The sequence below is a fragment of the Hyla sarda genome, chromosome 2, assembly GCF_029499605.1.
Source record: "Hyla sarda isolate aHylSar1 chromosome 2, aHylSar1.hap1, whole genome shotgun sequence".
Classification (NCBI taxonomy): Eukaryota; Metazoa; Chordata; class Amphibia; order Anura; family Hylidae; genus Hyla; species Hyla sarda.
In genome coordinates this window covers 89,274,330-89,287,316 of record NC_079190.1, presented here as the reverse complement: position 1 = coordinate 89,287,316, position 12,987 = coordinate 89,274,330, and the positions used below count along the sequence as shown (strand labels likewise).

Here is a 12,987-nt window from a genome sequence, read left to right as displayed (position 1 = left end):
GTGAGACAGTCCTTGATGTCTACTCTGCTTCTCCACGTTTTACTGTGCCTGTGCGGATGTCTGCCTCTGCCTTCTCCTTCTCTACTATGGCCTTCTTGGACTCCGGATCTGCAGGAAATTTTATTTTGGCCTCTCTCGTCAACAGGTTCAACATCCCAGTGACCAGTCTCGCCAGACCCCTCTACATCAATTGTGTAAACAATGAAAGATTGGACTGTACCATACGTTTCCGCACGGAGCCCCTTCTAATGTGCATCGGATCTCACCACGAGAGGATTGAACTTTTGGTCCTCCCCAATTGCACTTCTGAAATTCTCCTTGGACTTCCCTGGCTTCAACTTCATTCCCCAACCCTGGATTGGTCCACTGGGGAGATCAAGAGTTGGGGGCCCTCTTGTTCCAAGGACTGCCTAAAACCGGTTCCCAGTAACCCTTGCCGTGACTCTGTGGTTCCTCCTGTGACCGGTCTCCCTAAGGCCTATATGGACTTTGCGGATGTTTTTTGCAAAAAACAAGCTGAGACTCTACCTCCTCACAGGCCTTATGATTGTCCTATCGACCTCCTCCCGGGCACTACTCCACCCCGGGGCAGAATTTATCCTCTATCCGCCCCAGAGACTCTTGCCATGTCTGAATACGTCCAGGAAAATTTAAAAAAGGGCTTTATCCGTAAATCCTCCTCTCCTGCCGGAGCCGGATTTTTCTTTGTGTCCAAAAAAGATGGCTCCCTACGTCCTTGCATTGACTACCGCGGTCTTAATAAAATCACGGTTAAGAACCGCTACCCCCTACCCCTCATCTCTGAACTCTTTGATCGCCTCCAAGGTGCCCACATCTTTACCAAACTGGACTTAAGAGGTGCTTATAATCTCATCCGCATCAGAGAGGGGGATGAGTGGAAAACGGCATTTAACACCAGAGATGGACACTTTGAGTATCTGGTCATGCCCTTTGGCCTGTGCAACGCCCCTGCCGTCTTCCAAGACTTTGTTAATGAAATTTTTCGTGATCTTTTATACTCCTGTGTTGTTGTATATCTGGACGATATCCTGATTTTTTCTGCCAATCTAGAAGAACACCGCCAGCATGTCCGTATGGTTCTTCAGAGACTTCGTGACAATCAACTCTATGCCAAAATAGAGAAATGTCTGTTTGAATGCCAATCTCTTCCTTTCCTAGGATACTTGGTCTCTGGCCAGGGACTACAAATGGATCCAGACACACTCTCTGCCGTCTTAGATTGGCCACGCCCCTCCGGACTCCGTGCTATTCAACGCTTTTTGGGGTTCGCCAATTATTACAGGCAATTTATTCCACATTTTTCTACCGTTGTGGCTCCTATCGTGGCTTTAACCAAAAAAAATGCCGATCCCAAGTCTTGGCCTCCTCAAGCGGAAGACGCCTTTAAACGGCTCAAGTCTGCCTTTTCTTCGGCTCCCGTGCTCTCCAGACCTGACCCTTCCAAACCCTTCCTATTGGAGGTTGATGCCTCCTCAGTGGGAGCTGGAGCTGTCCTTCTACAAAAAAATTCTTCCGGGCATGCTGTTACTTGTGGTTTTTTTTCTAGGACCTTCTCTCCGGCGGAGAGGAACTACTCCATCGGGGATCGAGAGCTTCTAGCCATTAAATTAGCACTTGAGGAATGGAGGCATCTGCTGGAGGGATCAAGATTTCCAGTTATTATTTACACCGATCACAAGAACCTCTCCTACCTCCAGTCTGCCCAACGGCTGAATCCTCGCCAGGCCAGGTGGTCTCTGTTCTTTGCCCGATTTAATTTTGAAATTCACTTTCGGCCTGCCGATAAGAACATTAGGGCCGATGCTCTCTCTCGTTCCTCGGATGCTTCTGAAGTTGAACTCTCTCCGCAACACATCATTCCTCCTGACTGCCTGATTTCCACTTCTCCAGCCTCCATCAGGCAAACTCCTCCAGGAAAGACCTTTGTTTCTCCACGCCAACGCCTCGGAATCCTCAAATGGGGTCACTCCTCCCATCTCGCAGGTCATGCAGGCATCAAGAAATCTGTGCAACTCATCTCTCGCTTCTATTGGTGGCCGACTCTGGAGACGGATGTTGTGGACTTTGTGCGAGCCTGCACTATCTGTGCCCGGGATAAGACTCCTCGCCAGAAGCCCGCTGGTTTTCTTCATCCTCTGCCTGTCCCCGAACAGCCTTGGTCTCTGATTGGTATGGATTTTATTACTGATTTACCCCCTTCCCGTGGCAACACTGTTATTTGGGTGGTCGTTGATCGATTCTCCAAAATGGCACATTTCATCCCTCTTCCTGGTCTTCCTTCAGCGCCTCAGTTGGCTAAACAATTTTTTGTACACATTTTTCGTCTTCACGGGTTGCCTACGCAGATCGTCTCGGATAGAGGCGTCCAATTCGTGTCTAAATTCTGGAGGGCTCTCTGTAAACAACTCAAGATTAAATTAAATTTTTCTTCTGCATATCATCCTCAATCCAATGGACAAGTAGAAAGAGTTAACCAGGTCTTGGGTGATTATTTACGACATTTTGTTTCCTCCCGCCAGGATGACTGGGCAGATCTTCTTCCATGGGCCGAATTCTCGTATAACTTCAGAGTCTCTGAATCTTCCTCCAAATCCCCATTTTTCGTGGTGTACGGCCGTCACCCTCTTCCCCCCCTCCCTACCCCGTTGCCCTCTGGTCTGCCCGCTGTGGATGAAATTTCTCGTGACCTTTCCATCATATGGAGAGAGACCCAAAATTCTCTCTTACAGGCTTCATCACGCATGAAGAAGTTCGCGGATAAGAAAAGAAGAGCTCCTCCCATTTTTTCCCCTGGAGACAAGGTATGGCTCTCCGCTAAATATGTCCGCTTCCGTGTCCCTAGCTACAAGTTGGGACCACGCTATCTTGGTCCTTTCAAAATTTTGTGCCAGATTAATCCTGTCTCTTACAAACTTCTTCTTCCTCCTTCTCTTCGTATTCCTAATGCCTTTCACGTTTCTCTTCTTAAACCACTTATCAACCGTTTCTCTCCCAAATCTGTTCCTCCCACTCCTGTTTCCGGCTCCTCGGACATCTTCTCCGTCAAAGAAATTCTGGCATCCAAAAAGGTCAGAGGGAAAACCTTTTTTTTAGTGGATTGGGAGGGTTGTGGTCCAGAAGAGAGATCCTGGGAACCTGAGGACAATATCCTAGACAAAAGTCTGCTCCTCAGGTTCTCAGGCTCTAAGAAGAGGGGGAGACCCAAGGGGGGGGGTACTGTTACGCCGAGCGCTCCGGGTCCCCGCTCCTCCCCGGAGCGCTCGCTACACTCTCCTCACTGCAGCGCTCCGGTCAGATCCACTGACCCGGGGCGCTGCGATACCGCCTCCAGCCGGGATGCGATTCGCGATGCGGGTAGCGCCCGCTCGCGATGCGCACCCCGGCTCCCGTACCTGACTCGCTCCCCGTCGGTCCTGTCCCGGCGCGCGCGGCCCCGCTCCTTAGGGCGCGCGCGCGCCGGGTCTTTGCGATTTAAAGGGCCACTGCGCCGCTGATTGGCGCAGTGGTTCCAATTAGTCTGATCACCTGTGCACTTCCCTATATCACCTCACTTCCCCTGCACTTCCTTGCCGGATCTTGTTGCCATCGTGCCAGTGAAAGCGTTTCCTTGTGTGTTCCTAGCCTGTGTTCCAGACCTCCTGCCGTTGCCCCTGACTACGATCCTTGCTGCCTGCCCCGACCTTCTGCTACGTCCGACCTTGCTTCTGTCTACTCCCTTGTACCGCGCCTATCTTCAGCAGCCAGAGAGGTGAGCCGTTGCTAGTGGATACGACCTGGTCACTACCGCCGCAGCAAGACCATCCCGCTTTGCGGCGGGCTCTGGTGAAAACCAGTAGTGACTTAGAACCGGTCCACTAGCACGGTCCTCGCCATCCCTCTCTGGCACAGAGGATCCACCTCCTGCCAGCCGGCATCGTGACACCCACCCTCACTTCCACAGAATAGGGGACAACTTACTGATCATTGGGAGGTCTGACCGCCAGGACCCCTGTCAATCGTCAGAACACGGTAAAAATGCATCCCTGAATGAACCAAGTTGGTTGCAAATGCACAGCCACTGCTCCAATAATTCTCTTTGGGATATCTGAGGATTGCCGACAGAAATTCAGAAGCATTTGGAAGTCCCATAGATAATAAATTAAGTGATGGTTACCATTTGATCACAAAGCAGGAGCTAGCTTACTTGCGACTGCAAAGATTGGAGCTGAAGGAAGCACTGGCTGTATGAACAGATATGAGCAGTCTGAGCCAAGTATTGCCCCACCCCCACATCCTGAAGTTCTTCATCAAAACTCTGTTAGTAGAGATGGACTGAGCCTAAGTGCAGTAAATCACAAATTCAGTGGCGCCACTAGTAGCTGAAACTTAAGAGACAGTCTGATGGTCAGAACTGCTGCTGCGAGATGCACAGACGTTGTGTGAAAAGAAGCAATTGAAGCCATAGAGTACATGGACCCCCAAAATGAGGGGGCGTGGCATGATGTCACGAGGGGGAGTGGATGTGACGTCACAACCCCCACAGCCCACAACCAGCGCTCGGAACTAAATGTTTTGGATGCTGGGGCAGTGGAGTAGCGCCCTTAATTATCCTTATTGTCAAATATTCGAATTCTCAATGGGGGACATGTATCATTATTTGTGTATGGTAGAAGCAGTTTACCCCTTTTCCCGGACTCTAAATTATGCGCAGAAGAGCTAAATTTATCAATCAAGCGCAATGAGCTTCATAAATTGCGGGTAAATATAGTAATCTCCTAAATCCACTCTTTGGAAAATAGAATCAATGACTTAGAGCATCTTGCTACGTTAAGTCCAAGATGGCTTATATTTGCGCAAAAAAAAAAAAAAAACAGCTCCTGCGGCAAAATTTTGGGTGTAAAAAAAAAAGTATGCAGTTAATAAATCCATGTGTACTATAGATGTCACTCCAAGGCACCCTGATTCAGCCACATGTGGAGGACATGCTCTACCAAAACGTGCGCAAAAAAATGCGCAAAAAAAGGGCTTGCACAAAATTTGGCGCAAAAAAATACACACAAAACAGGGGTAAAATCTTTGATACATGTCCCCCAATGAGTGGAAACTAAAAAATAAGTGAGATTAAAGATGGTGAACACTTAAATATCTGGAAACAGATATGAACATGTGCAGGAAATGAAAAGTTAAATAAGCATGAAAAATGTCAAGATCATTGACACATCATCAAAAATGTATTGCGTCTGCATGAATGGGGCTTACTTTTGCATGACTTGCCATCACTGCCAAGGCTGAACCCTGAGCGGCACCGACATGTTCTGGTCTTGTGATTGCTGCCAAGAAGACAAATATCTGAGCATCCTCCGGGCTTCTTATACTGATCCAGTTCACAGGCGTGGCTCCGTACTGGAAAGAAGGACAAGAGATGGGCATGACTGCACTGAGGGACATGGTGCTCCATTCTCGTACAGAATTCTGTTCACATATTACAAGCCGGATGACATAAAGTTATTACACATTGTAACTGTTCAGATGAGAATAATTCATTTCTTTAATTAGGCCATAAATCTAGTTTACCACAACGTGAATGAACATTTCATGCCTAGACCAGCACAGATACTTAGAGGAAATCTGTCACCAGTGTCACCTGCACTAACCTCTCAGTACCGACAGGTCGTGGAGGTGACACTGATGAAAATCAGTACTTACCTCCTCCATTTGCTTCAGCTCCGGGCCCGGCTTGAGGCACAGACGGTGATTGCTTAGTGACGTCACCTCTGCTGTTCTCTAACAGCGGGAACCAGCAGCAGCTTGGGGCATGGGCGGAGCTTAGTGACATCACCGCTGCAGCTCTCTGCTGGGTCCCGCTGCTAGAGAACAGCAGTGGTGAAGTCACTAAGCTCTGCCCGTGCCCCAAGCCGGACCCGGAGCTGAAGCTAACGGAGGAGATTACCGGAGATCCCCTGCATGGAACGGGACAAGGTAAGTACCGTTGTCATCAGTGTCACCTGCACTACCTGTCGGTACCGACAGGTTAGTGCAGGTGACACTGGTGACAGATTTCCTTTAAAGGAGAGTTCCATGACTTTTACTTTCCTATCCTCAAAACATGTTATCAAAAATTGATTTGTGGGGATTTGACACCCGGCACACCTGCTGATCCGCTGCTTGCCGCCCATGAACATAGAGAACAGAGCAGGAAGCAGACGGCTCCATACATTGCCGATGGTAACTGTTCTTGTTCCTGCACCTTAGCTCCCACACACTTCAATGGGAGCTGGGTTAGCAATTATTTAAAAAATAAATAAATAAAAAATGAAAAACCCCTTTTATCTGGGGATATCTGACTAGAGAAGCCTTGCATAGAACTATATAAGTGTACATGACCATTTAATAGCTGCATTAGTTAAAAACCGGTAAAACAACCACAATAACTTGTAATGGTCAATGCACACTAGTGCACAACACATCATATGGTTCATAAGGTAAGCATAACCATCATTCATGGTAGAGGCCTTATGGTTCAGGCAGTATGAAAGCGTCATACATTTTTTTTAAGCATAACCATCATTCATGGTACAGGCCTTATGGTTCAGGCAGTATGAAAGCGTCATAAATTTTTTTTAAGCATAACCATCATTCATGGTATAGGCCTTATCGTTCAGGCAGTATGAAAGTGTCATACATTTTTTTTATCTGTTCTTCAGTTTAATCGTGGTCCAGCTGTACAATACAATAGCAGTCCACAAAAGTCAAGGGATATTTAAAGGGGTACTCCTTTGGCCAACGTTCGGAAGTTCCTGCTGCGGGGGTCGGCCACGCCCCTCATGATGTCATGGCCACACCCCCTCAATGGAAGTCTATGGGAGTGGGCATGACGGCAGTCATGCCCCCTCCCATAGACTTGCATTGAGGGGGCGTGGCTGTGACTTCACGAGGTGCGTGGCCTACCCCCGCAGCGCAAAAAAATAAAAATAAAACAGTGTTCGGAACATTTACTTCCGATTGCTGGCCAGTGGAGTACCCCTTTCAGAAAACCACTACTGAGAGAAAGAACCCGCAGTCACACAAGAAAAAAAAAAAAACTTTGTAGACTTTTCTAAATAAACCTCAACATCTTTAAATGATTTTCCTTAAATAAATAGGTCCACAGTACACCTCACAAAACTACCCACCGAGAAAAACATATACTGCCAAACCAAACAGTCAATAACACCAAGTACTGTGCACTCCGTACTAATAAAGTCACTGTAGATCCTGGCCAGAATGTCCCTGGTATGCATTTTGTGAAGATGTTGGTGAAACTCACGTCGGGCGTGGTGGATGAACTTGGCAGTAACTTGAATTAATTTCTTCCTCTTTTTTCTGTCTGTATCCTACCTTTTATGTGTTTACGCCGCATGCCTGCAAGGATCTACATCGACTTTATTTGTATGTACAGTAGTGCGCATTTTTGACCTCTTATCCGGTTCTCCCATCTCTCTGTCATTTGTGTTTTTTCTTATTCGGTCTGGATCTAGGTTTTGTTCCGTAGTTGAAGAATTAACATATCCATGAGGGATTTACTAAATAAAATTTTGCAGCGGAAATTCTGCCATGTGAAGAGTGAGCAGAATCTTATTGAAATCAATGGGACTCTGCTGCATCGGAATGTTTGTGCAGAATTCTGCTAGGACATTCTTCCGTCTGAACATGGTCTGAGGGTGATGTTGGGGAGTAAAAGAGCTGAAGTAGCTCTGCAGCAGCTTCAGCAGCCTCTTATTCCTTAGGATAGGTGGGGGTCCCAGAATTCTCATAGAAGCTTACACAAACATTCCACATCAGTAATCTGCAACCTCTGGATCTTCTGCAAACATGAAGCCACATGGCTAACTATGCTAGTAATGTTGGGAGTGGTAGTTTCACAGCAGTAACAAGGCCAACATTTGCTTTCTCCAGGATTCTGGCTCAAATTAGTTTCTATTCAGTACTAAATATTACGGATCGACCGATAATCGGTGGAGGTTAGTGCCGATAGCCGATAACTTATACCGATATTCCGGTATAAGTTATCGGCTATTTATCCCCCCTCGACACTGCTGCAGGTCATTGATTTAAAGCGGGCGCTTTAAATCAATGCACTGCAGTGGCTTTTGCGGTGCCATAGACCGCCGCCGCCCGCTTCTCTCCCCCTGTCAGGGTGGTCCGGGCCATCCATCCTTCCTTCCTGTAGTGTCCGGCGGCATTCCGGGTGGAGGGTCCACCGGTCCGGGCTGTCCTTCTCCGGGGTCCTCTTCTCCACTCCGGGCAGGCTCCGGCCTATTACGCTGCATAGACGCCGCTGCGAAGTGACGCCCGTGCGCAGCGACGCACCTGACGTCACGGCGTAGCGGTGTCTATGCAGCGTACTAGGCCAGAGCCTGCCCGGAGTGGAGAAGAGGACCCCGGAGAAGGACAGCCCGTACCGGTGCACCCTCCACCCGGAATGGCGCCGGACGGACACTACAGGAAGGAAGGATGGATGGCCCGGACCACCCCCATTACGGGTAAGTTTATTTAAATTTTTTTTATTGACTCGGAGGGTGGGGGAGGGGCCCGACCGGTATAGCAGTATGGGCAAAAATCCATACCGGTATACCGCCCAGCACTACGGTGGGGGTGCGACGCGGTGGGTCGGGGGGCGGTCGCGGTCCGGCGGGTAGGGGGGTGCAGTCGTGGTGTGGTGGGGGCGGTGCGGGGGGGGCGGGGCATTATTGGCTTATCGGCAAGGTAATTGCCGATACGATAATGCCCAAAATCGTGATTATCGGCCGATAATATCGGCCATACCGATAATCGGTCGATCCCTACTAAATATACATATTTTTTCACTGCTTTACACCAAATTAAAGGGGTAATTCACTACCCCAGCATTCAGACAAATTTTGTTCCGAACACTGGGTGCGGGCTGCGGGGGTCGCGACATCATGAACATGCCCCTTGTGATGTCACACACCGCCCCATCAATGCAAGTCTATGGGAGGGGGCGTGGCAGCCACCACGCCCCCTCCCATAGACTTGCTTTGAGGGGCGTGGCCATGACATCAAGATCCCCCGCAACCCGCACCAAGCTTTTAGGACAAAGTGTTCTGAACACTGGAGCAGTGGAGTACCCCTTTAAGCGATATTAAATATTAGAAACAGAATTCAAAGAAAGTACATTAATATATTCATGATGTTCCAAATCTTACCAGTTGGCTGTCTGCGTTGGTGGTAAATGTGAAGAGCGCCACCTTTGTCCACCCTGGTCACTACCTGGTGCTCTGAACTGTTGAATCTGTTTACGCGAATGACGCTAGTTTTTTGTTGAGCATTGGCGTGGTCTGTATTTGTGGCATATAAATAGTTCTCAAAAACGGTAAGGCCATATAAATGTTCAATCTGAGAAATGGAACAAAAAAAGCAAAAACAGACTATAAGATAAAGACAGAGATCATGCCAACTACAGAACACACTGAATTACCCAGATACAACTGCTCTTACATATGTGACAGAAAAACATTACAGCAATAAAAACTGCCACAATGAAGGATGTTAAACATTCTGAACCAGGACAATCCTACAACAAAAGAATTTGATTCTTCATTATCCCCTCAAGGACTCAGCCCATTTGGGCCTTAAGGACTCAATCAATTTTATTTATATACGTTTTAATTTTTTCCTCCTTGCCTTCAAAAAATCATAACTCTTTTATATTTTCATCCACAGACTAGTATGAGGGCTTGTTTTTTGCGTGACAAGTTGTCCGTTGTAATGCCATCACTCACTTTACCATAAAATGTATGGCACAACCAAAAAAATACTATTTGTGTGGGGAAATTAAAAAGAAAACCACAATTTTGCAAATTTTGGAAGGTTTCGTTTTCACGTCGTACAATTTACGGTAAAAATGACATGTGTTCTTTATTCTTTGGGTCAATACAATTAAAATGATACCCATGATAACATACTTTTCTATTATTGTTGCGCTTAAAAAAAATTGCAAACTTTTTAAACAAATTAGTACATTTAAAATCCCCCTATTTTGAAGAACCTATAACTTTTTCATTTTTCCGTATAAGCGGCGGTATGAGGACTAATTTTTTGAGCCGTGATCTGTACTTTTTATTGATACCATATTTGCTCATATAAAACTTTTAATACATTTTTTATAAATTTTTGGGGGAATAAAATGTTATAAAAAAGCAGCAATTTTGGACTTTTTTTTCACACCGTTCACCGTACGGTGTCATTAACATTATATTTTAATAGTTCGGATATTTACACACGCGCCGATACCAAATGTGTATATACATTTTTTATTTTTATTTTTTTTACACTTTTTGGGGGTGAAATAGGGAAAATGGGACAATTTACGATTTTATTGGGGAGGGGTTTTGAATTTTTAATTTTTAACTTTTTTTATTATTACACTTTAATAGTCCGCATAGCTCCGAGGCTCGCGGTTATGTATAGGACGTAAATGTACGTCCTGGTGCGTTAAGTACCACATCACCAGGATGTACATTTACGTCCTGTGTCGTTAAGGGGTTAAAGAAAATAAAGACAATGACCTAATGCTTTACGTTAATCACATTTTTAAGAGTGTTTTTGATTTTTTTTTCTGTACTTTAAAATAGTCCTAAAATCCAGCTCCTCCTCATAAATATTTATGAGAAATGCATGGGCAGATTGGCGCACCTAGGGGTAAATACACAGTCAGTGCACCAAACGCTCTTAGCATTTTAATACAAATTTATTGCACACAAAAACAGCACAGCAGAGAGAGGCTAATAGAAGTATCTTGCTGATCATGGTTTGGTTTGCTTCCTAATCTATTATTTTTGATGGCAAAAACACGTTGCATGCAGCATTTTTTTTCCAGTCAAAAATAATGGAATAGAAATGGATATTATAAACTTAACATTGAAGTCTATGGGTAATGGATTGAAAACGGACGAGCCTTTAATGCGTCCATTTGAACCCGTTTTTTCCAATCAGTTTTCGATGCGTTATTACTTCTGAGCATGCTCAGAAGAGGTGTGAGCAACCAGGAAGTAGCCAGACAATAATAAAAATGGGACAATAAACAGATTAAAAACAGAGTTTGTATCCGTCTGTTCATATGACCAGTTAAGCAGCAATGATGGGAGAATAGCGGGATGGAAGACAACGGCCGTGTGAACCTAGCCTAACCTGCCGACAGTTTCCTTTAAAGCCTGTGGCTACATATGGATTACATTTACATAACTTTTGGATAGCACTTCAACATATATAAGCAGCGGATAGCCTTTTCTGCCCCTCTGTTTATGAATAGCTGTTAGTTGGGTCATAAGTCATTCCCAGTCAATTGGTTAACACATGGTCTTGCCTGGAACAGACAATCTAGCAAAAGTTAAAGGGTAGCTCCCACCATCCATTTTTTTTTTCTTTCTGTCCCGGCCTATTGCCCATCTATCCCTAACCCCCTCCCTGCCTTTACCTTTTTTTTTTTTTTTTTTTTTTTTTTTTTAAACAGTAGGAGTTTATTGTAAATATTCAGTATAAACAGTACGAACACTGTGTAAGGCACATGTATAGTCTAACACACAGGGTAAGATAAGCAGGAAATACGTGCGTGCCAAGAACTGTAAAAAGAATCCTAATCATATGTAATGAAATGAAAGCTCCACCGTAAAGGTAGCGAGGGACTGTCCCAGCTAGATCTCAACTGAGTAGGTATGGTGGAGCACTGCATCAAAGAGTTAAAGAGGAGGACAGCAAGAAAGGGAAGGTGGGGTAGGAAGAAAGATAGACAAATGAGAAGAAAGCGAGAGTAGAAGGCAACAGATGAGAGCGAAGAACAAAGGTATAGGAAGGAGAAGGCTTACCTCACAACAAGGTGCACAGGCCAAGACTCTCTGACATGGCGTGTCGATTTCAGGTATTTATTAGATATTGAGGAAGAGAAGGGCGTGAGTATCCCTCGAGTTTGCAGTTAACTTGGGGGGGCCTTTACATTTTTTTACTGTATTAAAATGGCTTATTGTCTGCCTGATAGTGTGCTCACTACCAGGCAGACTTCCCCAGCAGGCGTGACGTCACTGATGGCTGCCGGGGCCGACACTTCCGCCCTTAGTTCACTGCACAGAGTGCCTCCAGCTGTTTCACCACTACAACTCCCAGCTTGCCCTGACATCTACTGGCTGTCAGGGCATTCTGGGAGTTGTAGTGGTGAAACAGCTCGAGGCACCCTGTGGTGAAAACAATAACTTTGTTAGTGCAGAAGTGCTACTCCACTCCCGCTCCCCCCCCCCCCCCCAGCCTCTAGTGCTGTGCAGCGGCGGCGCTCTCCCGAACCCCGCTCCCCCCCACCATGCCTCTAGTGCTGAGCAGCGGCACTCCCCCGAACCCCCCTTCCCCCACCCCATTCCTCTAGTGCAGAGAGCAGATTTACCCATCCGGAGGGTAAGCAGCAATGAGTGCGCGCACTGCGCTGCCCCCGGACAGGGTAACGGGGACTGGCGGGAGGGGCCGCGCGCGAGGCCAGTGGAGCTGGCCAATGCGCGCAGCCCCAGCTATCAGCGTGCTCACTCTCGCCTGTCTGATTGACAGGCAGGAGCGAGCACCGCAGTGACTGAATTTCGACTCATTGCCAGGCTTAAAGAAGTCGAAATTCAGTAGTGACGTCCCTGCCAAATGCATTCGGCCACTAGGAGGGCGACCCCTAGTGGCCGAATTTAAAAGTGATTTTAAACTGGTTTAAAATCACTTTTTTTAATTAAAGTATATTAGAGATATGTTGTAGTACTTCTACAACATATCAATTTTTTTACTTCATGACAGTGCCCATTTAAATATCACCTCATAAAATAATATGGGAAGTATATGGAATTGGTTACTCTTCCCTTAGGGCAGAAGTGTATCCAACTGGAAAAAGAAACATCAAGGAAGGGGTTATACTTTCCAGCTGAATCCATTTTTACATTTGGTACATTTTCTACTCCAGAAAAT

General features: G+C 46.3%; 1 protein-coding gene across 4 annotated transcripts in view; it reads right to left on the bottom strand.

Moving 5' to 3' along the window:
- Nucleotides 1–12,987, bottom strand: part of LRP1 (LDL receptor related protein 1) — a 328,104-nt gene that overhangs the window by 154,038 nt on the left and 161,079 nt on the right. For all 4 annotated transcript variants that reach the window (XM_056562521.1, XM_056562523.1, XM_056562520.1 and 1 more), the window contains exons 9-10: nucleotides 9,207–9,396; nucleotides 5,260–5,403 (exon numbers count right to left, since the gene is read on the bottom strand). In XM_056562521.1, coding sequence (XP_056418496.1) covers nucleotides 5,260–5,403; nucleotides 9,207–9,396 — 334 coding nt within the window. The remainder of the gene's footprint in view (nucleotides 1–5,259; nucleotides 5,404–9,206; nucleotides 9,397–12,987) is intronic.